This window comes from Antechinus flavipes, chromosome 5 (genome assembly GCF_016432865.1).
Source record: "Antechinus flavipes isolate AdamAnt ecotype Samford, QLD, Australia chromosome 5, AdamAnt_v2, whole genome shotgun sequence".
NCBI classification, from domain to species: domain Eukaryota; kingdom Metazoa; phylum Chordata; class Mammalia; order Dasyuromorphia; family Dasyuridae; genus Antechinus; species Antechinus flavipes.
In genome coordinates this window covers 62,296,208-62,324,053 of record NC_067402.1, presented here as the reverse complement: position 1 = coordinate 62,324,053, position 27,846 = coordinate 62,296,208, and the positions used below count along the sequence as shown (strand labels likewise).

The 27,846-nt window shown below is 34.6% G+C and overlaps 1 protein-coding gene across 1 annotated transcript in view; it reads right to left on the bottom strand.

The window, feature by feature from the left end:
• Positions 1–26,847, bottom strand: part of MYO3A (myosin IIIA) — a 216,293-nt gene extending 189,446 nt beyond the window's left edge. Inside the window, exons 1-2 of the mRNA XM_052001420.1 lie at positions 26,680–26,847; positions 22,546–22,680 (exon numbers count right to left, since the gene is read on the bottom strand). Of these exons, the coding sequence (XP_051857380.1) occupies positions 22,546–22,680; positions 26,680–26,847 (303 nt within the window). The remainder of the gene's footprint in view (positions 1–22,545; positions 22,681–26,679) is intronic.
• Between the last annotated feature and the right edge of the window lie 999 nt (positions 26,848–27,846).

The window sequence follows — 27,846 nt, the reverse complement described above, 5'->3', positions numbered from 1 at the left end:
AAAAAGAGTTGGAGAAGTAAATGACAAACTATTCTATTATCTTTCCAAGGAAACCCCAAATAGTATTAAAAAGATTTGGATACAATTGAAATGCTACAACAAAACTTAGAACACTCATACATAGCCATGCCACTAATATTAACCACAATTACCACTAGCAATGATGGCTTTTTAGTTGAAACATAAAACCTAAATGTGTCGGTAAATACAAATATAGAAATACAAACAAACAAAAACAAAGCAAAATGTCTTAAGTGCATATTCAATACTATGGAAGACATTTAAGAACTATTAATTCCCCAATATGGCTTTTAGTTTTCTAAGTCAATTAAGATAGCAATTTCCTGCATATACTCGGCAATTAGTTTTATATTCTTCTAATTATATTAGCTGAGCATTTTGCACAAGAAATGCAGCACAATCATGATAGACATTTTACTGAAGATAGTATGATTGCTGTTCCATTTTCTACATTTTACCTTAAAAATCTATAACTCTTCAGCAAAAGTCATCAAGTGCCCCTATGGAAAGCAGCCTTTTAGACTGCTATATAAAACCATTTTTGGGGGCTGGCATGTTGAAAAAGAAATTATGAGCAAGACATCTTCCTTCTACTTACAGTTGACAGACAATTTGAAACTTTCAGAAAAAGCACATTTCTAAGGACATTTGTAATTCTCAGCCATTAATTTAAGGTCAAGATCAAACCACACACAAGAATGTTCAAAAGTAATGAATGCTATTTTATCTGAGAATCAGGAAACTGGCACATTTCAGTGAATGCTGTTTCTTTTGGACTTCATACATGGTCATATATCCCTAAATTCTAAAAGAATATGGGAACTGCCTATGGCAGAGATATGCTTAGATTCCACTCTTCCAGGATCATCATTGCTCAAACCTGCAACAACTGCTTTACCCAAGAAGTACTAGACTATTTACAATGGTTTGCCTCATTAAATTTCACTCTACAAAATGAGTTTGACTTTAGGCAAAGAAAGGGTAGTTGTAAGAAAAATAAAAAAAAGGAACCAGAAGAAGTGGGAGTGGGTAGGATATGATTAATTTCAAAATGCATTAATTAAGTGTCTACTGTGTGCTGTCAAGAGTCATATATTCTATTGGATCCAAGATTACCTAAAACCTCAAAGGAACAACACAGATTACAATCTTGGCTTTACGACAGTCTTAAAGATGGTTCTGGTAAGAAAATAGGGCCTTAGGGAACCTTATTTTCTGAATATTAGTTTAAAAAAATAACCCAGTAGTTTAAGAAAAGTGCTCTGTTTAATTTCTAAGTATTTTATGAATATTCTGAACATGAATACTGATTTACTAACATTTTACTACTTGACAGTGAGATGGGGAATAGTAAAAAAGGGACAATGGTTTCTTCTTCGATTGTGTGTGTGTGTGTGTGTGTGTGTGTGTGTGAAATACTTCTACTGAAGGTCTTTCATAGATCTTTTTTTAAAAAAATGCTTTTCTATTTTTATTTTTTTAAAATTCAACATATCTTATTTTCATCTCCAAATTTTCTCCCTCTCTCTATTATCTATTGAGAAGGCAAGAAACAAAAAAACCATTACAAATATGTAGTCATGGAAAACAAATTTCCATAGTAGCCAGGTTCTGTAACCCCTGCCCCAAATAAACAAAGATAAGAAAAAAAGAAAGATAAAATGCTTGCTTCCATCTTTACTCTGAATAATGTTGATTTGGAGAGAGATGTCATGTTTCCTCATGATTCCTTTTCAATTATAGTTGGTAATTATGTTTATGGATCATAGTAATTAAGTCTTTCAAAGTTAATTCTCTTTGCAATATTATTATTGCTGTTTTTCCTGGTTCTGCTTACTTGGCATTAGTTAATGTAAGTCTTTCCAGTTTTTTTTTTAATACCTCCTTCATTATTACTTATAGCCCAATAGTTTTCCATGACATTCATACGCCATAACTTGCTCAGCCCTTCCCTACTTGATAGGCATCCTTCAAATTTCCAATTTGCACCACAAAAAAAGCTGTAATTGGATCATTATCTCTTTCTCTTATTTCTTTGAAGCATAGTTCTACTAATGGTATTGCTGGGTCAAAGAAGATGCACATTTTAATAGCTTTTTGTACATAATTTCAAATTGCTTTTCAGAATGATTAGAGTAGTTAACAGTTCTACCAGTAATGCATTAGTGTATCTATTTTCTTATATTTCTTTTAGCATTTGTCATTTACCCTTTTTGTCATCTTAAATCAATCTTATGGACATGAAGTAGTATCTCAGAATTATTTTAATGTATATTTCTCTAATTTTTAGTGATTTGGAACATTTTTACTTAGCTTTTAATAAATTCAATCTCTTCCTCTGAAAACTACTTAGTCACATCATTTATCAATTGGGCAATGGCTCTCTTACTCTAATAAATTAGTTTTAGTTCCCTATGTACTTGAGAAATAAGACTTTCACTAGAGAAATTTATTGAACAGATATTTTTTGCTTTTCTTCTGTGTTTAAAATGGATTGGTTTTGTGTAAAAGCTTTTTAGTTTCACATAATCAAATAATCCATTTTACCAGTGAACTTTTGTTTGTTTACCAGTGGTAAACTGGTTTGTTTACCAGTGGTAAACTGGTTTGTTTACCAGTGAACTATCTTTTGTTTGATCACAAACTCTTTCCTTGTCCATATATATGATATTCAATTTCTCCCATCTTCCACCAATTTGTAAATATGTGTGTTATGTTACACATAACATTTAAATATACATATATACAAATATAACATTTAAATATACATATATTTATATATAGATATACAGGGATAAACACACATATCCCTTTATATATATACCTATATTTACATATGTATGTCTATATCTTATTTTGTAAAATGATGTGAGATAGCAGTCTATGCCTAAATTCTGTCATATTACTTTTTAAAATTTCAAATAGGTTTTGTCAAATGATGACTTCTTGCACCAATATCTGTGATCTTTGAGTTAATCAAATAGTAAATTACTACGCTCATTTGCTTCTATATACTATGTACCTATTTATTTCACTGCTCAAACACTGTTTCTTATCTAGAACTACATTGTTTTGAAAATTACAGCTTTGTAGTATGGTGTAAGATCTGGTATTGCTAGGCCCCTTTCTTTCCCTTTTTTTTGTACTGATGTATTGGTAGTTATTTTATATGCTCTTTATCTTTCTATCTATTACTGCTGGGTTTTGTGTGGGTTTATTCTATATCCTGAACCTTTGCTGAAGTTGTTAATTGTTTTGATTACTTTTTTCAGTTGACTACTAGGCTTCTCTAAATAATCAACAGCAAAAAGTGATAGTTTTGTTTCCTCATTCTACTTGCTTATTCCTTTGATTTCTTTCCCCCATTTTATTGCTATAGTTAACGTTTCCAGTACAATATTGAATCGTAATGGTAATAATAGACATCCTTGATTCAATTCCTGATCTTTTCAGAAAGGCTTCTAGCCTATCCCTATTACAGAAAGACAAAGAAGGGATCAGTGACAGAGACAATTAAGAATGAAATACAATCTGAAAATTATTACCCTTTGCCTTTTAAATATCTTTGTATTTTGGATTGTGAGTGATATCCTAAGACAGAAACAGGTAAACAAGATTGGGAAGACTTAATTGAAGAAAAAATGAAAAATTGAAAACAACGTTTATGAGTAGCTAGTTGTTCAACACAACTTTTTTTTTCCTCTCCTCTTCTCTCCTTTCTTTTCTTCTCCTCTCTTCTCTTCTCCTCTCTTCTCTTCTCCCCTATCTTCTCCTTTCCTTTTCATACTTTATGTAAATAGAGGAAAGGGAAAGGGAAGAAGTCTCTTTAATTCTAACACTACATAGTCATCATCTGTGATCATCAGGCTGGTGTTGGGGTTGTCGGTTCCCTTTGTTCCACTGATGCCACAATGCCACAAAAGGTTTTTCTAAGTAAATGTATATAATACAGAAAATCTTAACAAGTAATATGGAACTATTTCTATTTTTAAAAGCAGGTACAAAAGGGCCAAAATTACCTGAAGCCATAAAAAAGGGACTCTTCATTCAGTGGTTCTGTAATAGAAAATCCCTTTATTTTCCCCCTTAATGAAAATTGCATCCAGGTGAATGAACGAACTCTGCCACACTGCAGCCAAATACTATTTAAAATCCATCAAGATAGATTGAAAAGGAGATTTATAATAGGAAGACTGAAAAACCTTTAAGTACAGCTTTGAAACACAATGCTATAATAGCCCTTTTATGTTCCCTAATCGAACAAAATTGAAGTATAATTTTCCAAAACCAAAGCTACCATAATTAAATGACTGAGCAACACTGGAACAAAATTCGGTACTAAGGCTCTATTCATACATTTAAAAACAACCTTAAATAGAAGGTATCCTATAACACATGATGACAAGTAACTTACTTAAGTTTTCCAAATGTATGTGGCTTTTACCATATTTAGAGATGATTTGTGGATAAAAATCAAATGAGAATAAGGCTTGGCTAATAACTACATTTTAGTCTAATTTCTGAATAGCTTTTAGTTAGTTTATAAAAGCAAGTTAATATTTGTGATGTGATCTGCTAACTTTAAAGCACTATTAATGTTAGCTATTTTTATAAATAGGGAATGGTTCAAAATATTTTTTCTATCTTTCTATCTTCTGTCTTCTATCTTCTCATTCTACCTTCCCTCCCCCCCCCCCCCCACTTGCCTCTTTCTGGTAACAAAAGAACATCATTCCTTAATTGTTCTATAAGAATGATGAGCAGGCTGATTTCAGAAAAACCTGGAAAGATTTGCATGAACTGACAATGAATACTGATGCATGTACATGATACTGAGTTAAGTGAACAGAACTATGAGAATATTGTATACAGTAACGACAAGATTATGTGATGATTAATTATGATAGACTTAGCTCTTCTCAGCAATTCATTGATCTGGGACAATTCCAATAGACTTGGGATGGCAAATGCCATCTGCATTCAAAGAAAGAATTAAATAGATTGAATATGCATCAAAGCATATATTTTCATCTTTTCTTTTTGTTTTTTTTCTTTTCTTGTGGTTTTTCTCTTTTGTTTTGATTTTTCTTTCACAACATGGCTAATATGGGAATATGTTTAAGAAATTATACATGCATAACCTATATTAGATTGCTTGCTTCTTGTGGAAGGAAATAGGTAAGGAAGGGAGAAAGAGAATAAATTTGGAACTCAAAACTTTATAAAAGTGAATGTTAAAAACTATATTTACATGTAATTAGAAAAATTCTAAAGGAGGGAAAAAGTTGGAACAAAAGGATTTGCAACTGTCAATGCTGAAAAATTACCTATGCATATATCTTGTAAATAAAAAGCTATAATAATAATAATGATTAAAAAAAGATAAAAAAAGAGAAATTCTATTAAGTAAAAAAAAGAAAACTTCATTCTGTTGGCTTAAAGTTTTCTCACAATCTTTTATTTAAAGTAACAAGGGGCCTGCTTGTGAAGAGTTTTAAATCCCAAGGAATTTTAGAGATGAATGAAATGATGTGTAGGATAGAGTGCAGGGCCTGGACTTAGGAAGACCTGCATTCAAATAGCATCTAGTTGTGTGGTTCCCAGTCTCCTCTGTAAAATGGGGATAAGAAAAGCACCTACTTCCCAGAGTTGTGAGAAACAAGTAAGATAATAATTACAATGTGTTTAGCACAATGTCTGGTACCTAGTAATTGCTCCATAAATGTTAACTATTATTGTTATTATTATTCTTACATCTTGGAAGTAATAGCTAGTCATTGGAGTTTATTGAGTAAAAGGATAATATGGTCAAACTTATCATTGAAGAAAAACACTTTGATAGCTGAGAGAAGAATGTTTTGAAGTAGGAAAGACTTGAGGCAAGGGGACTACTGCAATAATCCATATGATGGGTGATGAAGTTATGAACTAGACATATAAGGTCACATCATAAACAAATAAAAGAAAGCTAGGAAAAATTACATATCATATCTCTGGATAGGAAAAAAAGTCATGATCAAACAAGTACCAGAAAAGATAAAATGAATATATTTTCATAAATAAATTTTAATGTTTTTACATAAACAAATCCAAGTAATTTAATATTAAAAGAGAAGCAATTAACTTGGAAAAAGTCCTTATTATAAGTTTCTCTAATACTATAGCTTTATGAAAAAAATGCTTATGCCTACCATATTGGCAAAGATGACACAAAAAGAAAATGTCAAATATTGTATGAGCTGTGAAAAAATAGGAACATTAATGTTGATGGATTTGTAAATGTTACAGTCACGCTGGAAAGCAATTTGGAATTATACACAAAAAATTCTAAAGAACATGTAACAACTTAACCAGATGCATCACTGTCAAGTCTACTCTCAAAAGACATAGAAGAAAGAGAAAAAAAATATTTTTTTTCTTCAGTCTTTCTCAGTCCTGACTCTTCATAATTCCACTTGGGGAATTTTGGGCAAAGATAATGGACTGGATTGCCATTTCTTTCTCCAGCTCATTTTATAGATAAGGTATGTGACACAAATAGTGTCTTGCCCATGGTAACAAAATTAGTAAGTATCTGATATTTATAGTAGTAATGTCTGCGGTGACAAAACAAAATAAAAAACTATAATAACAGGAAACTAAAAGAATACAAAAAAATGAAAAATAGTTGAATGTATTATGGTATATGAATGTATATTACATAGATACATAGTATCTGATACTATTGCAAAAAATGAAGAAATAAGTGATTTTAAAAAGACACAGAAAGACTTATTTGAACTGATGCAGAGTGAAGTAAGGAGAACCAGAAAACTAGGTTATAATGATATTATAATATTACAAAAATGAAAACTATGAAATAAGCAAAACTAGGAGAACAATTTATAGAATAACAAATCTGCAAAGACAAGCAATTTTGAAAACTATAGGAAATATAATTAATAAAATTGACCATCATTCTAGAGGACTGATGATGAAGCATATCATCTACCTCAAGATGGAAGAATAATGGATTTGGGGTTCAGAACAGGACATATATATTTTTGCATGCTGCCAATTGTTTGACTATTCATATTTGTCACAAGAAATTTGTTTATCTTTTCTTTTTTCCCCCAGTGGGCTTGGAGAGAGAAGGAAAAAAAAAGGGTTTTTGTTAATTAGAAAATCAAACTTCATGGGACCTGTAGAGGTGAAATGTTGCTTGCACTTTCAGATGAGGTCATTGTGTTATGAGTTTTGCTTAATTATTGTGATGACTGCGTATTTTAAAATCAGCCGGAGTCAGGAATTCAGGTTAAGGGAAAATCTTCAACATTTATTCTTTTTGAGGTGAAGGGGATTAGCAATGTGAGCAGCTGCAACAGGACCCAGCCAGCAGAGGTGAATGGAGATCGCAATAGCAATGTGAGCAGCTGTGACAAGAAGCTAGCCAGCAGTTCCTCCCTACCTTTCTTCCTGCCCCTCAGCCTCCACCCACCAAAATTGTCATTTCCTATACAACACATCAGGACTTGCACAAAGAGTGGGTGGGGGCCATTCTTTCTCCAAGCATATATATTAATAGAGTATGGTCCAATTACTATTTAGCCTCATGTGCTTGGGACCTCAGTGCATCAACCTGAGCTTCAGCCCATTACAAATTATTTTACTTTTTTTTTTTTTACAAGAGCACATTTATAGAGTGAAGATAATTTGGAAATGTCTACAATATAAAAATAAAAGATGCCCCCTCCAATCCAAACAAAAAAGAATTTCTGTACTGTTTCCTTTAACTCTGCTCCAATGCTAACAACTTAGATTAGAATGAGTTAAGCAATCAAGATGGCAGTAATATATTCAACTTTGTTAAAAAGGTAGGAGGAAAAAAGCAGAATCCTTTCCTAGTTGGCTTGGGCTTTGTTTGCTAAGTAGGAGTTTTAGAATTTAAGCTTGCATGTCACGTCAAATAATTATATGATTAACAAAGAGGCCAGGTTTAGTAAAAAGGAATGAGTCATTGTTGATTAGGACCATGTTTACTATTTATACTCTGGTAGCTGGAGAAGGTGAAAGAGGGTTTAGAACTCTATAGTACAAAAAAAAATCCATTAAAAAACAAATCCAGTATGTTAAGAAAAAAAAAGTACAGACACCTTGACCTTGATTTTCTTCCAAGCCCTAACTAAAGTAATAATGGCAATAGGAATGATGATGATGAAGATGATAATAAAATTTTAAAATGCCTCAGTACATTCTGCCTTCTTGTATAAACATATCACAATGCAGTCCGTTATACTTGGGAATCTGCAATTCTGTTCCTTCTCTAGAAATATAAAAGAAATCACCTTGTCAATCACTTCTCTTCTGCAATTGTGCATCACCATAAGGAACAAAGCAAAAGGTTGGGTTCTCAGCACAACCCAAATGCCTGTATTTACCCTCCCCACAGTATACTATGGGATTATGTGGATTTATTTTTATTCAGTCTCTAGACAAGCAGAAATATCATCTTTGTTTCATCTGTTACTGTCTCTTGTCTCTTTCTCTGTCTCTGTTTCCCTATCTGCCTGTCTCTGTCTCTTTCTCTCTGAGTGTGTGTGTATGTGTGTGTGTCTGTCTGTCTCTGTCTCTGTGTCTCTCTGTGTCTCTCTGTCTGTGTCTCTGTCTCTGTTTCTCTCTCTCTCTCTGTTTCTTTCTCTCTCTCTCTCTCTCTGTGGTGTGTGTGTGTGTGTGTGTGTGTGTGTGTGTGTGTGTGTGTGGTGTGTATATGTGTGGTGTGTGTGTGTATGTGTCTGTCTCTGTCTCTCCTATTAGATTATAGTATCTTTCTTCCTAACAAACAAATATGAGCTTCTGAGATCTCTGAATGCCACTTTAAAGCAGGAAAATAAAAGAGCTGCTAATAATCCATGGCATATGAAAGTAATACTTATTCACTGCAAAAGCCATGGCCAATGATTGGAAATCTATGTTTGAGAGCTTTTATGAGTGTTTACTGAATTTCAGAGCTTCCTAATGCCACCTGTGATTACAAGTCTTTGATCTTATTGAAAGAGACATGATTCCAAAGAGAAAAATTGCTATAATTGGGAAGCAACTAGAAAAACTGATGTAATTATTAAAGATGAATAAATTAGGGCTAAATCAGATACATAATGGGCCACAGTGTGCATGATATCACTGCAACAGGAACAATTATATTCTATGTGCAATATAGAGGAAACTGGCTTCTTTCCCAGTGTGACCTTCTAGATCCAAAGCCAATATTGATGGGGATCGGATGACCTTTCAACTAATTTCCAAGTGGCAATAAGACACTTTTCAAATATTCTTTTTGTTCTGGTTGTTGTCAAGTTTTTGCTGCCTTCAATAAATGAATAACATTTATTATATGTTCTATACTGGCAACAAAAATATTAAAAAAATGAAAGAATTCCTACTCTCAAAGGGCTTACATTTTAATGGAAAAGACAATACAGAGACTATATATGTATGTATGTATATGCATATATGTGAGTATGTATATTTCAAATCATCTGTAATCTCATTAACTCATGAGTTCCATTCAGATTTCAATCCTTTTCATGCTTTCCTATATTGAGTGATTCTTGTCAATATTCTCTCAGACTTACTTTAATAGATGCATCCAATGTGCTTGATGGCTTTCTCAATTTCCCCTGAGAACACAAGAGTGCCACTAGAGTACTCTGGATGTCTACCTGATGTCCCTGGCTCTTGCCACATGATCAGCTCATCTTCTTGTCTCATCATGCAATTTCTCAATAATATCCTTTATTTTAGTCCTTCAGTATTCCTAATAGTTATTATGTGCTTGCATATCCACCATTTGCCCCTCCACTGACCCATGAATGTGTGCTATACTCATTTTTAGACCTTTTGAGCAGTGGTGTTCTGTGTCCTGTGACATGGACTCAGAAAGATGTCAATGTTCAAAAGTTGGGTCCTTGCTTTCATGGGAAGCTCGGTAATCTGTAAAAGAGCTTTTCAAATTCCTAAAAGCAACCTAGCCTATTCCAATTCCTCTTTCTACTCTGGGCCCAGCTCTAAATAGACTTTATTCAAGATATTCCTATTGCTAGACAACAGGATATCTATGCAAATGGTAGATTAAACACTCTTCATATGCTTATTTAGTAATACATGGGGCTCACTCCCCCGGTGCAAGCCTGCCTATATCTCCCTGTTAGGGTTCTGGGGTCCTTGAGGAGTCAGGTATGACTTTTACCAATATATTCCCTCTATTGTTAGAAGCCAGTGACAAGTGCCTCATTTATACTTAACAATTAACATTAATTAGCTACTATAAAGTCTTTTAAATTAGTTTACAAACATTCCCTTTCAACATTTGATGGATGTAATCTTTCTTACACAACCTCAATCCCTGGGGAAAGGATGCAGATTTGACACAGTTTCTACCTAGCATTCATCCCCAAGGTCACTTCCAAATGTGACCTGGCTGATGGATAGATGAATTTTCCCCTCTGCTATTGCAGAGTTGGGCCAAGAAGATTGTTCTAGACTTTGTTCCTCATTACTAAATTTCCAGCAAATTTTAGCAAAAACACTAGCTTTAGAATTCTGGTATCTCATTCTAACTTTTCAAATTTTACCATCAAAATTAACCGTCTCTAATCTTCTTCAATAAAAAAATAAGAAAGAACAAATGCAAAGAAAGAACCCAAACCTACTTATGTTTATCATACTCATGGGGCCCTCAGATGGAACATCTCCCCTCAAACTCTGCCAAGGAAGAACACAACTAGAGCAAGACTTTCATTTTGGCTGGTTAAAGTCATCTGAATGTCTCCACCTTCCTTGCCCTCATCCCAGTTCAAGCTTTACAGTCAATCAGAAAGTTTCCTCTTCACCACATGGCTAGGAAGCAGAACTGGTTATGGAATATTTGCACGTGCTAATATTCACTTTACAATCCCATTAGCAGAGCACACTGAGCAAGCTTATAAAGATCTATTTTCTCCATTATACATACACATGTATATATATATACCTACAGAGACACACAGACACATATATGTGTGTGTATTTATGTATGTATGTATATGCATATGGAGGGAGATATTCATATATGTATATATATACACACATCTATATGCATTCATATGTATGTATATAAGTATATGCACATATATAGACAGATGTATATAGGTACAAATACCCAAACATACAGAATACATATAAAGAGGACACATAAAAGCAAATGTAGGGAAGTTAAGTAAAGGGTATTTTGGGAAGGCTTGCTTGAATAGCAGTTGCTTGGGTTCATTTGAGTTTCCTAAGCATCAGGGATCATAAGAGGTAGGCAGATAAGAGATGATGATAATAGGAAGATAGAAAAAGATTATGTTCACATAGGAAGCTTTCTCCCATATAAAGCATTAGGAAGCAGAAATTGGGGGAAAAGGCATTACTGGAAGTATTTCAGTGGTGACTCAACTCCATCATACAGGTGCCAACAAAAGTTACTATCATGAATTCTCAGCGAAATCAAAGGCTATTGTCTACTCCTAATCTCCATGTACAAGTGAAAAACTTGATTCCACAGATAATTTGGAAGGTTAAGAGTAATCAGAAATGTGTATAAAAGAGATCTAGGTGGTAATGACTAACTAGATCTCAAGATGTCTAACTAAAAAGATCCTTGTGAAGGTTAGGCATCCAATATTAATGGCTTTTTGTGTTGTTTTACCTTTAAAATCATCTAAACAACTTTTCCCCTTTCTCATTCTTATCCAGGATTACAAAAGAGTGATCCTCTAGCGTCCTATCCCCTTTAGAAGCTCAAATTCAGAAGCATAAAAGCTTCTATTTCTTAAGGAAGAGGCCCAGGATGAGTATATCTTATTTTTCTCCAGGATGCTCTCTTGACTTTGTATTAAAGGACTTTGTCTACTATGCCATGGAAACCTTTTTACCCTGTAAGCTCACTCCACCTCTGTACTACTTCTCATAGTAGATGGACTCTCTGCCCCTCCAGTTTCTTTCTCTATTCAGGTGGTTCATCCCAGAACCTCCTTTTTATTTCAGAACCTCCACTTTTTAAGGAGAAGATTCATCTCAATCTTATGTTCATTCTTTTTCAAAGTACAATACTGACTCTCCAGAGGAACTTTCTCTTCCATGCCCCAGGAGAGGGTACCCTTAAACAGCTTCAGTCTCTCTGTTTGTATTTATACAAACTTTTTCTTAGCCCACTGCTCGGTAGACAGTAAGCTCTTAAAAATGTTTGGAGACTTGACTAAACCAACACCAAAGATCTGTAAGGTATTAAGTGTTCAACTTTTTATACAAATCAGGAATTTTTAAACTTTTTGTGTCCTGGACTCCTTTGGCACTCTGGGGGAAATCCAACTGGCTACTTACAGGGCTTGTTGTTTGTTCTTTGATCTTTAAGAGGATCATGAAATCAGGAAGGCTATGCCATGACTTGTAAGTGAACTGGATTTAAGTAAGGGCTGACTGTGCAGAGTCACCAACCTCATTCACTATTCTGGAGCCATTTGGGTCCAGTGGCAAAATATAGATCAGGAGGACCAGAGATGGCCCTGATGTACTGAGAGACCTTAGTCTTTTTAAACTAAGGTCTTTCCTTGGTCTCAGTTTGACTGAATTCAGTCAGAATTGAGCTTTGGAATGAGACATATTATTCAGTCAATTATCAGGCATTTATTAAGTACTTATTATTTGCCAGCCTGAGTACCAGATACAAAAAAGTCATGTGTTCAGATATATACAATGTGATGATTTGTTTTGCTTGATTGTACTTACCTATTACAAGGGAAGGTTCTGTGCGTGGGGCAGTAATTAGGCAGTAACAAGGATAGTTTATTAGTCCCTCAATAAAGCTTTTTTTTTTTTCCCCTGAGACAATTAGAGTTAAGTGACTTGCTCAGAGTCACACAGCTAAGAAGTATTAAGTGTCTGAGGTCACATTTGAACTCAGGTCTTCCTAACTTCAGGGTTGGTGCTCTATCCACTGCACCACCTAGCTCCCCCAATAAAGCATTTTTTAAAAAGAAAAAATAAAATGAGGTAGTTGATTAGATTGGGGTGTCAAATTTAAATTGAAATGAGGGTTATTAAACCATACATAAGAATCTCTGGGGGCTGCAATTGACTTAGAAAGCCACATATTAATATTATTGATGTTATATTGTTTATTTATTTATTTTGTAAACTATTTTCCAATCCCACTTTAATTTGGTTTGGACCACACAGAATATCATGGATTACATGTGGCCTGTGGGATCATGACTGATACCTGATACTGTAGACCAAATGACCTTCCAGCTTAGTTTCCTTCTAGGATATGGATAGGTTACATGACTTGTCCAATATCGGGCAAGCAGTAACTGTTTGTGTTAAAAAAAAAAAAAAAGGAAGTACAAATGGGATAAAGAAAAAATTTCCCATCAATTTCCCAAAGCATAACCCCCAACACTTTTTTTTTGACAATAAGAAATGGGTGAATAAGAAACATAAGAAACCCATGGTTTCCTAACCTCTCTTTCAAATAAAAAAAACTAGTACAGAAAGGAAATGGTTTGCCTAGGGAGAATAGAAAGGCATTACTATTACTCTCCCTACATTTCCAATCCTAGATTGAAATACAAATTGAAGGATTCTTCATAGTTACAAAGAAATATTTGACAGTTTTTTTTTAATATTAAGACCAGCTACATTCCTCCCTACATACCACACTCATAATGAGGGATGTCACTCAAAATTCAAAAGTTCCCTTTCCCTAGAAGTCTTTTTAATTTTGCGTTGTGTTGCAAACAATGATTTTTTTTTTAAACGGAAATAAGCAGAAGAGGCTGGTTAAAAATAACATGGTTTTCATGGAGCCATTCTTCTGGGGTTCTTGGCAGGAATAACTTGTATTCCTCAGCCTTAATTGGCTGAGAGACATGATTAGCAGTCATTTTATGGGATAAAGTACTTCTGCCACCAGCCAAATCTTCCAAAGCGTCTCAGTAGCAGCACCTTCTACTATTTGTGTGTTCAAAGCAGGTAATTAAGCATCTAATTACTTATGCATCTGAGCAATTTGCCTAATTTCCATAGATAAATACAGGCTCTTGCATACAATTTGAAAGCTTATTTTCTTCTATAATATATATGGAAATATATATAATATATACATATATTATACATATATATCTGTTTGTATATATTTGAATGCCTATGTAGATGAAATGTTTAACATACTGTGTTACGCAGAAACTTCAAGTAGCAGATACAGTTATTTTTAGGTAAAGAAGACCTAAGATCAAGTTTTTCATGTGACTCACAAGCTGTGTGACCCTGGCAGGTCACTTAATCATCCATTGTACAGGCTATTTTCTTAAGTTAAGAAAAGAGTTAGATGATCTGTATTGATATCAGTGGAGGAATTTTCCACACTGGGAATTCCCACACAGATGAAATCTTGAGCCTGGCCCTTCTCTCTCCTATTCCCTTAACCTCTAAACCTTTTTCTTCACAATGTTCTACTCTTGACACCTTATTTTGGCAAAGAAGAGACTCTGGGTTCTTGAAGGCAATGCCAGTGAAACATAAGTTCTGACACATTCGATCATGATGGAAAAGCTTGAAGTGCCATCCCGGAAGGCTACATTGGCTAAGGCTCATTATCAGTACTCTATTTAACTGATTGATCATTGGTAGTGAATTCTTTGGTCTTGGAAACCTCATGAAACAAAGAAAAATACAAGATAGTGCCTGATACCTTTCACTTTTGCAATGATGGTGACAGAATGGAGAAATAGGGGACAGAGTATGCTAAGAATCACAGTTTTTAGACAGACTATAAACATTAACTTAGTTATTGGTATGCTGTATGCCATCTTTGTCCAATGATGAATGGTAGACATATTACTGTAGGAACAGAATCCTATTAATCATAATGTCCATATTATAAATGAAACTATAAGATAAAAGGAAGTTACAGAAAATATCAACAAAGAACTATGCAGAAATAGCATAGGGATATCATCAGAGTGCTGTATGAACCAGGAAGAGAAAAAATGGATCGGTAATATAGCAAGAAGGAGGGCCAAGTGATGGACAGCTCATATTTGCCATTGGGAAGAAATCTAGAAGAAAATTTCCAGAACACCAGACTAATCCCCTATGGAGAATTTTTGAAAGAGTATAAGCAAACATTGCATAGGATCATTGATTTTTGAGGTAGAAGGATCCTTAAAAGTCATCAAGTTTAACTCTCTTTTTAAAGACAAGAAAACTAAGCATCAGAGAAGTTAACTAATTTGCCTATGGGCACATAGCTAATAACTTTCTAAGACAAGATTAGAACCCAGCTCTTACTCATTTAAAGTCCCTCTTCTTAATCACATTAACAATAAAGTATAACTACACAGAGACAGCAGCTATGTCTCATTAAGTTCAGAATCAATCAATGAGTATTTATTAAACGCCTACTAAATACTAGGTATTGTGCTAATCAGTGGAATGCAAATACAAATAATGAAATAATCTCTACCTGAAATGAGCTTACACGATAATGGGGAAATAAATACACATAAAAATATAAAGCAAATAAATACAAATCTATACAAGGTGATTAATTAGAATATAGTTTGGCAGGAAAGGTACTTGAAATAGGGAGGAATTAGGAAAGAGAGAAAGGGAAAAATACAAGCATTTGTTAAGCATCTAGGCACTATACTAAGCACCTTACAAGCCCAATTGCATTTGATGCTCATAAAAACTATGGGATATAGGTGCTATTATTTCTATTTTCTGGTTGGAGAAATTGAAGTAGACAGAAATCAAGTAGCCTAACCAGAATCACAAAGCTAAGAAATGTCTGAGACTCCAGGTTAGCACTTTGCCATGCCACCTAACTTCCTCTAAAGGCTTTATGCTGAAGATGGTGCCTGAGTTGTGCCTTGAAAGGAGAGGGAAACTTATGAGGTGGCAGTAAGAAGAGAATGGATTCTAGGCATGGGAGAAGGCTAGCAGAAGTTGAAGATGAAGTGTTATTTGTAGGAGAGAGGGGACTCTTTTGCCTTACTTGAGTTTAGATGTCTCAATCTATATTACTTATTTTTAAAATTATTTCTCAAACAAATGTTGCAATAAATGAAGAAGCCAATCTAAAATAGAAACTGAAAGTCTAAATTCTGAGAAATACTATTAAAATTAGGATAGAAACATAATAGTAGAGAAAAGGTATTGCTATAATGCTTGTTGAATAGCATTTTTACCTAGTGTAATTATTTTCTTAAATACATTATATATTCTAGGTTTGAAGTTGGCAGAATTTTTTATCTAGATAGTAAGGAATCATTGCTTTTGTTTTTTTCAGAAAAGTGGGACATTCATTTGAAAATTCATTCAAAGTCATCACTGTATTTTGAAAGAACAATTCAAGGACTTGAACCGTGGCATATTGTAATCAAATATGGCAGCCCAAACATGGAGATGATTCTTTTGGATCATTGGAAAGCTGAGTTAAGATGTGATCTGAGCCAGTAGTTTTCAAAGTGTGGACTGGAGTAATAAGAGAAAAAAAAGACATGAAAGGAATTAGAGTAAGTGATGAAGAAACCAAATTATCACTCTTTGCTGTTAGAGTTCAAATGTTGGAGTTTGTTCTTCTCAAGGCACAGCCGGTTTAGAGGCTTAGAGCCCTTCGGATGTCTCCAAATCCAAAGGTTCTGCCCTTCAGCTTCTGCCTCTGCTTTCTTCTGCCTCCAACAGAGATGGAAGATCTCTCTTATCTCCTTCTGGGGAGCCCAGCACCAACTTGCCGCGGAGAGAGGGCTTCTGGCGTAGCTCCACTGAAATCCCAAAAGTGTTCTCTGCAGCAGAGTCGTTTCTCTCGAGTCTAGCGCGATCAGCCAGCCAAGAGGAAAAAAGTGTACTCTGCCATAGATCCTTCATCGCTGGCTTTTTATCTGCCTCTTCTGAGAGAATGGGATTATGGGTTTTCTCCCATAGTGCTCTCTGGCCCAATGACTTTAAGGGAGGTGTGAACTCTCTTGAAGTTAGAAAGTGTACTTTGTGAAGCTAGCATACTTGTGGAGTCCAATGAGTAAAGGTGGGAACACAAGCCTTGTCTTGATTAGTTCTACTTAGTACCTTGTTTCAGGTTCTGGCCAAAACAACTTCTTGTAAGATTAGATCAACTCTAATTACTTAGCAGTTAGTAAGGATTCCAACATCTCCCCCTTTCTTTTGTTTTAAAATATAGGGGGTTTCTGAGGGGGTACACATAAATCCATCAATATGGGCCAGAACTTTGTAACAGATATACATGGTATACATAAATCCATCAATATGGGAGGCATTATACATAATTTACATGAGCACATAGCAATATAACACAGGCTAGTAGTAATGTAACAAATAACAAGAATCAATCTGAAAATTTACACATGTCCATAAGTCCTAGAAACAGTCCAATAGGATTCCATTGTCCATTAGTTCATGTGCCAGGAATCTAATAATTCTTATGAGCACAATCAGCAACAGAACCACCCGATATTTCTTGGGTCTTCTCCTTTGTTTCAAGGGTCTGCTCCATCTTTCTGCGATGGACAAGGCGAATGCGGCTCGTAGGCACCCATCTGATTCCTTCTCCACCTGTAGAGATGCAAGCAAATCCTCTCCCCCAAGCAGTTAGCCTATCTGGTCCCTTCCATTCACCACTTTCTGGGTCTCTCCACATCACCTGGCGATTATCTAAGGATAGTGGAGCTGCTCGCACTGGACACTGCTCTTCTGGTGGGTTATAAAACCTGTCTGCTGGAGCCAGTGCATCTTTATCAAAGATTAAAAAATTAATGGTATAGAGAACTAAATTTAGAAGTTCTCTAGGGTTACCCGTGGCTCCCCCTTTCTTTTGTTTTTGGAGAAGTGTCTTAATGTCTCTGTTTCTTCTTTCTACTATTGCTTGACCTTGAGGATTGAAGGGTATGCCAGTAGTGTGTAGAATCTTATACTGTGCACAAAAGTGTTCAAAATGTTTGGAGGTATATGCCGGTCCATTATCTGTTTTTATTTCTTGTGGCACACCCATAATTGCGAATGCTTGAATGAGGAATTCAGTGACCACTCGGGCTGTCTCTTTTGCTGCTGGTATGGCAAAAGTGAATCCTGAAAAGGTGTCTACCACAACGTGGATAAAAGACAGACGACCAAAAGATTTATAATGAGTCACATCCATTTGCCAGATTTCATTGGGTCTCAAACCACGAGGGTTCTTCCCTGGAGGCAGTGTAGGAGCGTGGAAGGGAAGGCAAGCTGTACAGCTTTTCACTATGCTCCTAGCTTCTTCTTTTGTAATCCCAAACTGTAAACGCAAAGCTCGAGCAGCCTGATGGTATTTAGAATGGGATTCCTGGGCCTCCTGAAATAAAGGCGTACTGGCCAACATAGTTAAAAGGCTATCTGCCTTTGAATTTCCATCAAAAATAGGACCTGGAAGTCCACTATGTGAATGGACATGCAGGATATAAATCTTTCCTGGATGCTTTCTCACTTGCTCTTGAAGTTCCTTAAAGAGCTGATATATATTAGAAGCTGCAAATTTTATTTGGGCTGTGGCAATTCTTTGTACCACACCTACTGAATAGGCTGAATCAGATATTATATTTATGTCGCCTGGGTAATAAGTGAGAGCTAGCATGATCGCATATAATTCGTTCTGCTGAGTGGACTGAAAAGGAGTTCTGACTACTCTTTTTACAGTTAGATCATGAGAGTATACAGCACAAATATTTTGTTTGGCTGCATCTGTAAAGATGGTTGGTCCTTCAAGAGGAACCTTAGAAACCTTCTCTTCAAAAATCCATTGCCAATTATGCAGTAGTCTGGTTATCTTTAATGGAGATCCATGTGCAAAATTTGGAGCCATGGCCAATAAAATCTGCCACTCTGGGATGGTTTCACAGCATACATTAATTTGTGCATTTGTATAGAAGGTATATATCTTGTCAGGTCTTGTCCCAGATAATTGTACTACTCGCTTAATGGCCTTTAATAGAATTCTAGCCACAAGCACTGGGTAAGGCGTAAGGCTTTGTTCTGGTTGTGCTGGGAGGTTCACCCACTCTATCACACTGTCTCCTTGATGAAGGACTGCTGTGGGTGCTTCTTTTGTAGCAAAAACTGATATTTCCAAGGGTTTTTGAGTTACTCTCTCAACTACATTGGATAAAGCCAGTTCAACTTCTCTCAAGGTCTCTTGAGCTTCTTTTGTAAGCCGGCATGAGACTCTTAATCTCAGGGTCGTGGGTTCGTGCCCCACGTTGGGCGCCAAATGTTAGAGTTCAAATGTTGGAGTTTGTTCTTCTCAAGGCACAGCCGGTTTAGAGGCTTAGAGCCCTTCGGATGTCTCCAAATCCAAAGGTTCTGCCCTTCAGCTTCTGCCTCTGCTTTCTTCTGCCTCCAACAGAGATGGAAGATCTCTCTTATCTCCTTCTGGGGAGCCCAGCACCAACTTGCCGCGGAGAGAGGGCTTCTGGCGTAGCTCCACTGAAATCCCAAAAGTGTTCTCTGCAGCAGAGTCGTTTCTCTCGAGTCTAGCGCGATCAGCCAGCCAAGAGGAAAAAAGTGTACTCTGCCATAGATCCTTCATCGCTGGCTTTTTATCTGCCTCTTCTGAGAGAATGGGATTATGGGTTTTCTCCCATAGTGCTCTCTGGCCCAATGACTTTAAGGGAGGTGTGAACTCTCTTGAAGTTAGAAAGTGTACTTTGTGAAGCTAGCATACTTGTGGAGTCCAATGAGTAAAGGTGGGAACACAAGCCTTGTCTTGATTAGTTCTACTTAGTACCTTGTTTCAGGTTCTGGCCAAAACAACTTCTTGTAAGATTAGATCAACTCTAATTACTTAGCAGTTAGTAAGGATTCCAACACTTTGCAGATGATATGATGGTATATTTAGAGAATCTTAGAGAATAAACAAAAACTACTAGAAGTAATTCATAACTTTAGCAAAGTTGCAGGATGCAAAATAAATCCACATAAATCATCAGCATTTTGATATATTACCAACAAAGTCCAGCAACAAGAAATACAAAGAAAATTTCCATTTAAAATTGTAGAAAATATAAACTATTTGGGAGTCAGCCTGCCAAGACAAAGTCAGGAACTACATGAACACAACTGCAAAACACTTTCTACACAAATAAAGTCAGATCTAAACAATTGGAAGAATATCAAATGCTCATGGGTAGGCTAAGCTAATATAATAAAAATGACAATTCTACCCAAATTAGTCTACTTATTCAGTACCATACCGATCAGACTGGGAAGAAATTAATTTACAGAGCTAGAAAAAATAACAACAAAGTTCATCTGGAAGACAAAAGGTCAAGAATTTCAAGGGAATTAATGAAAAAAAATTCAAATGAAGATGGCCTAGCTGTATCAGACCTAAACCTATATTATACAGCAGTGGTTATCAAAACCATTTGATACTCATTAAGAAATAGAACAGTTGATCAGTGGAAAAGTTTAGGTTTACAAGACACAATAGTCAGTGACTATAGTAATCTAGTGTTTGATAAACCCAAAGACTCCAGCCTCCAAGATAAGAACTCACTATTTAACAAAAACTGCTGGGAAAATTGGGAATTAGTATGACAGAAACTAGGCATTGACCTTTAATGTTCTTCTCTAAAATATAATGTTCTCTGGGAGCAGGTTTCTTAGGTGACTTCTGGAGGCAGCCTTAGTTTCAGTTCAGAGTAATAATCACCTCAAATGCAACCAGTATTAAAGTTCAAATCCTTTATTATCTCTTTCCAAGTTTTGTCTCCTTCCTTGGGCCCGGTTAGCTTTTTTAGAGGCCTATCTCTCTTCTTGATTCCGAGAACTTAAAGCTGCCTTCTCTGGCTTGTGAATCTCCTCAACTGAATCCTGGCTGAGGCTCAGAGAGCTTCTAGTGGGCTTCTGTGTCTGGCCCTGAGGGCTTCTTGTTTATATGCTGTAAACTGAGTACACACCAATCATTATATCACTAGGAAACCATTATTTGTTGTAGGATTAAATCAATGCTAAACTAGATTTAACCATTGTTTCCTCAATTCCTCTTAGTACCTTGTTTCAAGTTGTGGCCCACAACATCTCCTTGTAGAATCAGATCAATCATACTGAACATGCTAAATTAGATAATTATTGTCTCTATCAATTCCACTGTGTTAGTACTCTGTAAGAATCCTAACATTGACCAGTACTTAAAACCCTATGCTGAGATAAGGTTGAAATGGGTTCATCATTTAGATATGAGGAGTGATACTATAAGCAAATTAGAAGAACAAAGGCTAGTTTACCTCTCAGATCAATGGAGAAGAAAGGAATTTGTGGTCAAAGAAGAATTAGAGCACCTTTTGGAATGGAAAATGAATAATTTTGATCAAATTAAGTTAAAATTTTTTTGTACAAAAAAACGCAATGCAGATAAAATTAGAAGGGAAGCAGTAAACTGGGGAAAAATTTACACCCATCTAATTTACATCATTTCTGGTCATATAAAAAAAGCTCTAAATCACTACTGATCGGAGAAATGCAAATTAAGGCAACTCAGGTACCACTGCACACCTCCCAGATTGGCTAAAATGACAGGAAAAGATAATGATGAATTTTGGAGGCAATGGGATACTAATACATTGTTGGTGGAGTTGTGAAGTGATCTAACCAAAGAGATCATAAAAAAAGGAAAAGGACCCATATGTGCAAAAAATGTTTGTAGCAATCCTTTTTGAAGTGCCAAAGAACTGGAACTATTCATCAGTTCACCCATCAGGAGTGGGTGAATAAGTTATGCATATGAATGCAATAGAATATTATTCAGTGTTAATCTCTGAACCAATAACTTCACCATTTGTGCATGTAGTTTAATCAATCGTTAAAGAAAAATCTGAGAAATATGTTTTTTCTAAGACTAGTGGGTGTGGTAACAAGTCACCTTCTAATCTATTCCCTTATCTTTAGAAAGGTCTCTCTGAATAGAGAGTAATTTATTTTAGAATATTTAATTTTTTTCAGAGCCTCTCTTGATAAATTTCCCAATATTTAACAATTTTTTACACCAAAATGGAATATCTCATCTGAATGACTAAACCATTATATCCACCAAGGAGAGAATAAATAAAAGAAGAAAATAGTTTCTCATCTTCTTTTGTCTACTAATTCTTCATACACAAAGGCCAAAATGAAGCTCATCTATAATCTACTCTTCTCCAGGATGAATCATTCCAATTTCCTCTTCCTTTCTTTGTAGGTTCTTTAACTCTCATTCTTTAATCATACATATGCAATTCATGTGAATTGCCTCCTTATTCCTGATGGCTCTCAATATGAGGAATCCAGAATGGAATTTTTATTCCAGGTAGGCTCTGAGCATAAAGATATGGATTGGTGGATGGATTGTTTTACACTATGTAAGAGCCTTAGTAAATAATCAAAGGTAAGCACTCCCAGTGATTCCTTCCCAAATCTTCTCCAATTTAATAAAGATTCAAAACTTACCTCAAGAACTAACCAGAGCTGGTCACCATTCTTTTTACCCTTTTTGAAGTACATTCCATAGAACTTGACTACATTAGGATGATCAGAAAGGGCTTTCAAGATGTGGTATTCTGCTTCTATCTCTTCATCAATATCCTAGATGGAAATAGTCAGAAGAATGTTGTAAAAACAAAGAAATGGGAATTTAAGTGATTAAGGTTTGTCACAGCAAAATAATCCTGAAATAGTTTTTTTTTTTTTTCCCTTCTAGGAGGAGGATCCAGACTGATGAATTCATCAGTGTGAAGAACTCCTCATGTATAAACAATATTCACAAAAGCAGATTTATAATTCATCAATATTCTCTTGAAAGGTTAAGTCACTTGTCCTGGATCATACAACTTGCCTTTATAACATATAGGCTTTATGCCTGCCTTCTATCCACTAAGTCTTGGTGATTCTATAGTGGAGATTAATGACTTGTTTATTATAAACACTATGAATGATTATTTCTCATATTTAAAGGAAGATATTAGTGCTTTCATTCAGTTCAAGAATACTATTTCAAATCCTGCTGTTATTTCACCAGACTTGAAAGTATTGGGAAAATGAGATGTTACAAAGGCACAGCCAAGGTTGGGAAATTAATGAGAAAGTTCATTAACTGAAGAGGCATGATTTAAATAACAAAACATTAGATTCTTATGTGTCTTTTAGAAACTTTTCTTTGTTTAATCTCTATAGATTAAGAGATATGTTGCCAAGTTAAGAAAAAAATAATGTTTTAAGTGCTGTGCTAAGTGTTGGGAATATCAAAAAAGGCAATAGACAAGAGTCTGTCGTCAAGAAACTCAGAATCATGTAAACTATACACACACACACATATACACATACATATGTATGCATGTATATACACACACAAGATACATGCAGGATAAAATCAGAGATCATCTCAGTGAGAAGGTACTAGCATTAAAGAGAATCAGAGGAGTTGAACATGTCATAAAGTTACTTTTCTAATAAATGATTGATTTGTTTAAAATGACATGTATCTCCAAAAGTCTGTTTTCACTAAGAGGGAAGCAAGTTATTAGTCTAAGCAGTCAAGAATAAAAGAAGGCAATCGACAAACCAGAATGACAGGTCCATTATTCACAGGAGAAAAAGAAAAATAAAGAAGAATATTGCTCATGTAATTCATAATGATAGAACAATGGGAGTATGTCAGATATATTCTAGTTCTCTTAGTGACTGAAATTAATTAAAATTACTTTTTTCAAAAAAAGTGAAAACATTTTAGAATTTATGGAAAGTTAAGATCTAAAAACCCTAGAGATCCTCTAGTCCAAATTTCCCTTACTGTGCCTCTCCTACATTTTTTTTTTTGCAAAGGAGATTGAGGCTTAAAGAGGTTTAATTAACAATAATAGATTAGTATAAAAAGGAGGCAGAGAATGATATTGTATATAAGAAAAGATATTTAACAAGATGCTTATGGGAATTTCAGGACATCTACTGATGTGGTTAACTTGATGGGTAATGATGAGAGGTTATGACTTTGTGGGAAATTAAATAAACATACATATATGTGTACATATATCTGTATAAATATATACATGCACTATATTATATGATAACATGCATCATATAATATATGTCAATATTGTATATCGTTACATATGTATTAGATAAAATATAATTATACAATACAAATTATATATAATATCATTGATGTATGCCTCAAACCAGAGAAATACATGAACTTGCAGGAACTTTGACATACTGAGACATGCAGAGAGTACAAATTCATAAGACTGATCTTTTAAAATTTAAGGAACAATTCAGCTTTATATATAGCTGCTTCTCATTGTGAAAAGCATATTAGAAAAATTTCATAACACAGAAAAATCTGTTTATCATTGCTCATAGAATTGTCCAGCTGGAAAGAAACTCAGAAATCTTCCATATCAATATTCACCATTTTATAAAAATAAATTGAAGGTTACAAAAGTTTATGGGGTTACAACTGGCTAATATCAGAATCAGAACAAAAATGAGGAGTTTTTTGATGCTTGGGCTAACTCCCCTCTCTACAATGCCAACTTTTCCCCTGCTACTTTGTAAGAAAATATAGATTCAAGAACAGTCACAGCAAGTTAAAGTCTTTTTAAAAAAATCAAAAACCATCATTTTTATGAGATACTTGTAGGCATTTAAAATCATTTCCTTATGATTCTAATCTTTGGGTTATAAATCTTTTTTTATTTGAAAAGTGACATGATGAATGTAGGGAATTAGTCTTAAACACATAAGTACCAGGAAGAGAATAAAGGCAGCAATGGATCAAATTTAATAGCACATTCATGAAATTAATACATTTGTTTGAAATGCAATGAAACTTAATGTCTTTGTTTTTTTGCTTTTCTGCTCCAACTTTTATCCTCAAAACTTTTCACCAAGAAGAGACAAAGGCATAATAGGTACAAGTTTTGAGAACACATTCAGATAGACATGCACTCATTTCATTGGCTATTCCATCCCTCATCCTATGGCATGGGTAAAGAAGATGAGCTAACTAAAGGGAGAATGGTGGCTTTGTTCCAATTTCTCTTTGTCACAATTGAATTGGCAATAAGTTTACACAGTAGAGCAATGGGAGGATAAATGTATACCAAATTCATGTTGGTTTCATTAATATAGGCAAGAGGGAAAGAATTATAGGGATCATTTACCTATTCTGCAAGTTTTCAGAATCAACACTTCTTTGAAAGAATTTTCCTTTTCCATTGCTTTGAGGAAAAACAAACAAACAAAAACTGAAAAAAAAACAGAGACTTCCTAGTCTCTGTTGGAAGATGGAAATATGTAACCTATAAGAAAGAGAAGACTAAGCTATTCAATTTTGGGGAAACTTTTTTACTAGGGTTGGATAGCATCTTATACTTGAATGATGATAAGGAACAAGAGGTACCCTTGATAAAGAAGGTACAAAATATTATGAGAGATTATGAACTCTAGAATAAGAAACTGAAAATTTTAAGACTTTAGGTGGATTTTTCATTATAGTTATTAAATGAAGACAATTGCAAAAGGAGAATGGAGACTTGGGAAGTTAACAGCTGATTAAGGAGAAGATAAATGAGAGTAAGATTAAAGGCTCAAGATAAAGGAATAAGGAACCCATGGTCAAGGATGGATTTCATTCAATGAGGGGCACTAATAGAAATATTTCAGGGTTTATAAGGCAGAATGGATAAAAGTCTGTTCTTAGAGTCTAGGTTTAAATCCTAAATATTCATACATAAATACACATGAATACATATATTATATATATATATATATATATATATATATTAGCTATCCAACTATAAATAATTTTTTAAAAAACTTTCAATGGCAATACAACTTTTTAAGACTCTTGAGTTACAAATACTTACATCAGGAGTTTTTTCACCTATATGACTGAAATCATGTATGCTCACAAAGTCAATCTCTTTTTATTCATAGATATATACTACATATACTACACATATATATGTATAAGCATAAGTGCATATTTACATACACACACAATGAAGTGGATACATGCATGTATAAATGTATATGAATAAATTCATATATACCTATTTACTTGTGAACAAAAGCCATAAAGATTATAGGTCTTTGCTATGAATCTAGTCTGTTCAAATTATTTAGAGCTTATTTTGAAAATACTATTTTTTTTCATTTTCTCAAAAAATTAACTCATCTACACTGACCTGAAAATGGGGACTTACCTTCCCTGAATGCTATTTATTATAAGGAAGATTTTAAACTCTCTCACATGGTCCAGGAATGCATTTACTGAAATCCAGTGCCATGAAAGCTGATCCAAAACTCTCAATGGGCCCTTCTTGACTTGTGAATCTGGTTTTCTGTGTGATTTTATAGAACCTGTGACTAGGGCTTTTTGGTCCTACTGATGTACCCTTTAGTGCAATGCAATATAAACAAAGCAATTCTTTTGAGGGCCTTTTCCATCTTTACCCTTTTTTAAAAATGTCATTAGTTCCAGGCTGTGACTATGATTGGCAAATCAAAATAAGACAACCAGAGAATGCATTGGGGATTCAGAGTAACAACAAAGAAATTTAATTATAAAAAGATGAGACTCACATGGATTGGGTCCAGGATTTTAACTGCTGCTTTTTGGCCATTTTTCTTATTCAACACTTTAAAAACTTTCCCATAAGTTCCTTTGCCGATTGTCTCAGTGATTTCCCATGTATCCGAAGGATCAGGAAAGCTATCAAATGTGATAGTTTTTCCAGTTAATGGGAGCATCTTAAAGATTTATGTTTCTAAAAGAAAAAAAATCCAACATTTCAGTTATATATGCAACTGTAAATAATATATAGCTTGCAATGTTAACTAATACACATAATAGTAAGTTACATTTTAAAAGCACTTAGATTGCACAGTGGATAGAGTGCTTGCGCTGAGGCTAGGAAGACCTCAGTTCAAATCCAATCTTAAACACTTACTAGTTGTATGGCCCTGGGCATATCACGTAATTTCTTTCAGTCTCAGTTTACTCATCTGTAAAATAGGGATAATCATAATACCTATATCTCATAGTTGTTGTGAGGATAAATTGAAATAACATTTGTAAAGTTCTTTGAAGACCTTAAAGTGTTACATTAAAGTTAGCCTTACTATTATTATTAATTATTGATGAATGAAAAGCCTTGAACTTTTTTTGTGCTATGGTTCCCTATGGAAGACTAGTGAAGTTGACATACCTCTCAAAATAATGTTGTTAAATGAAGAAAATAAAGAAATCATGTGTGGCTTCTTGTTTTATAAATACTGTAGAATATAAGGTCTTTTGAGCAAAGAATGAATGAATTGAACAATAAACAGGAAAAAAGCACTTATGTGCAAAGCACTGTGATAAGTGCTACGGGAGGTAAACAGAAAAACAAGACTTTCCCTGCCCTTAAGAACTTATATTGTATGTTTGTAGCAGCCCTTTTTATAATGTCAAAGAACTGGAAATTGAGTGGATGCCCAACAGTTGGCTGAATAAGTTATGGAATATGAATATAATGGAATATTATTATTCTATAAGAAATGATCAACAGGATGATTTCAGACAGATCTGGAGAGACTTACATGAACTGAAACTAAGTGAAGTGAGTAGAACCAAGAGAACATTGTACATGGCAACAAGAAGATTATGTGATGATCAACTATGATGTATTTGGCTCTTTTCAACAAGGAGGTGATTCAGGATAGTTCTAATAGACTTGTGATGGATAAGGTCATCTGCATGCAAAGAGA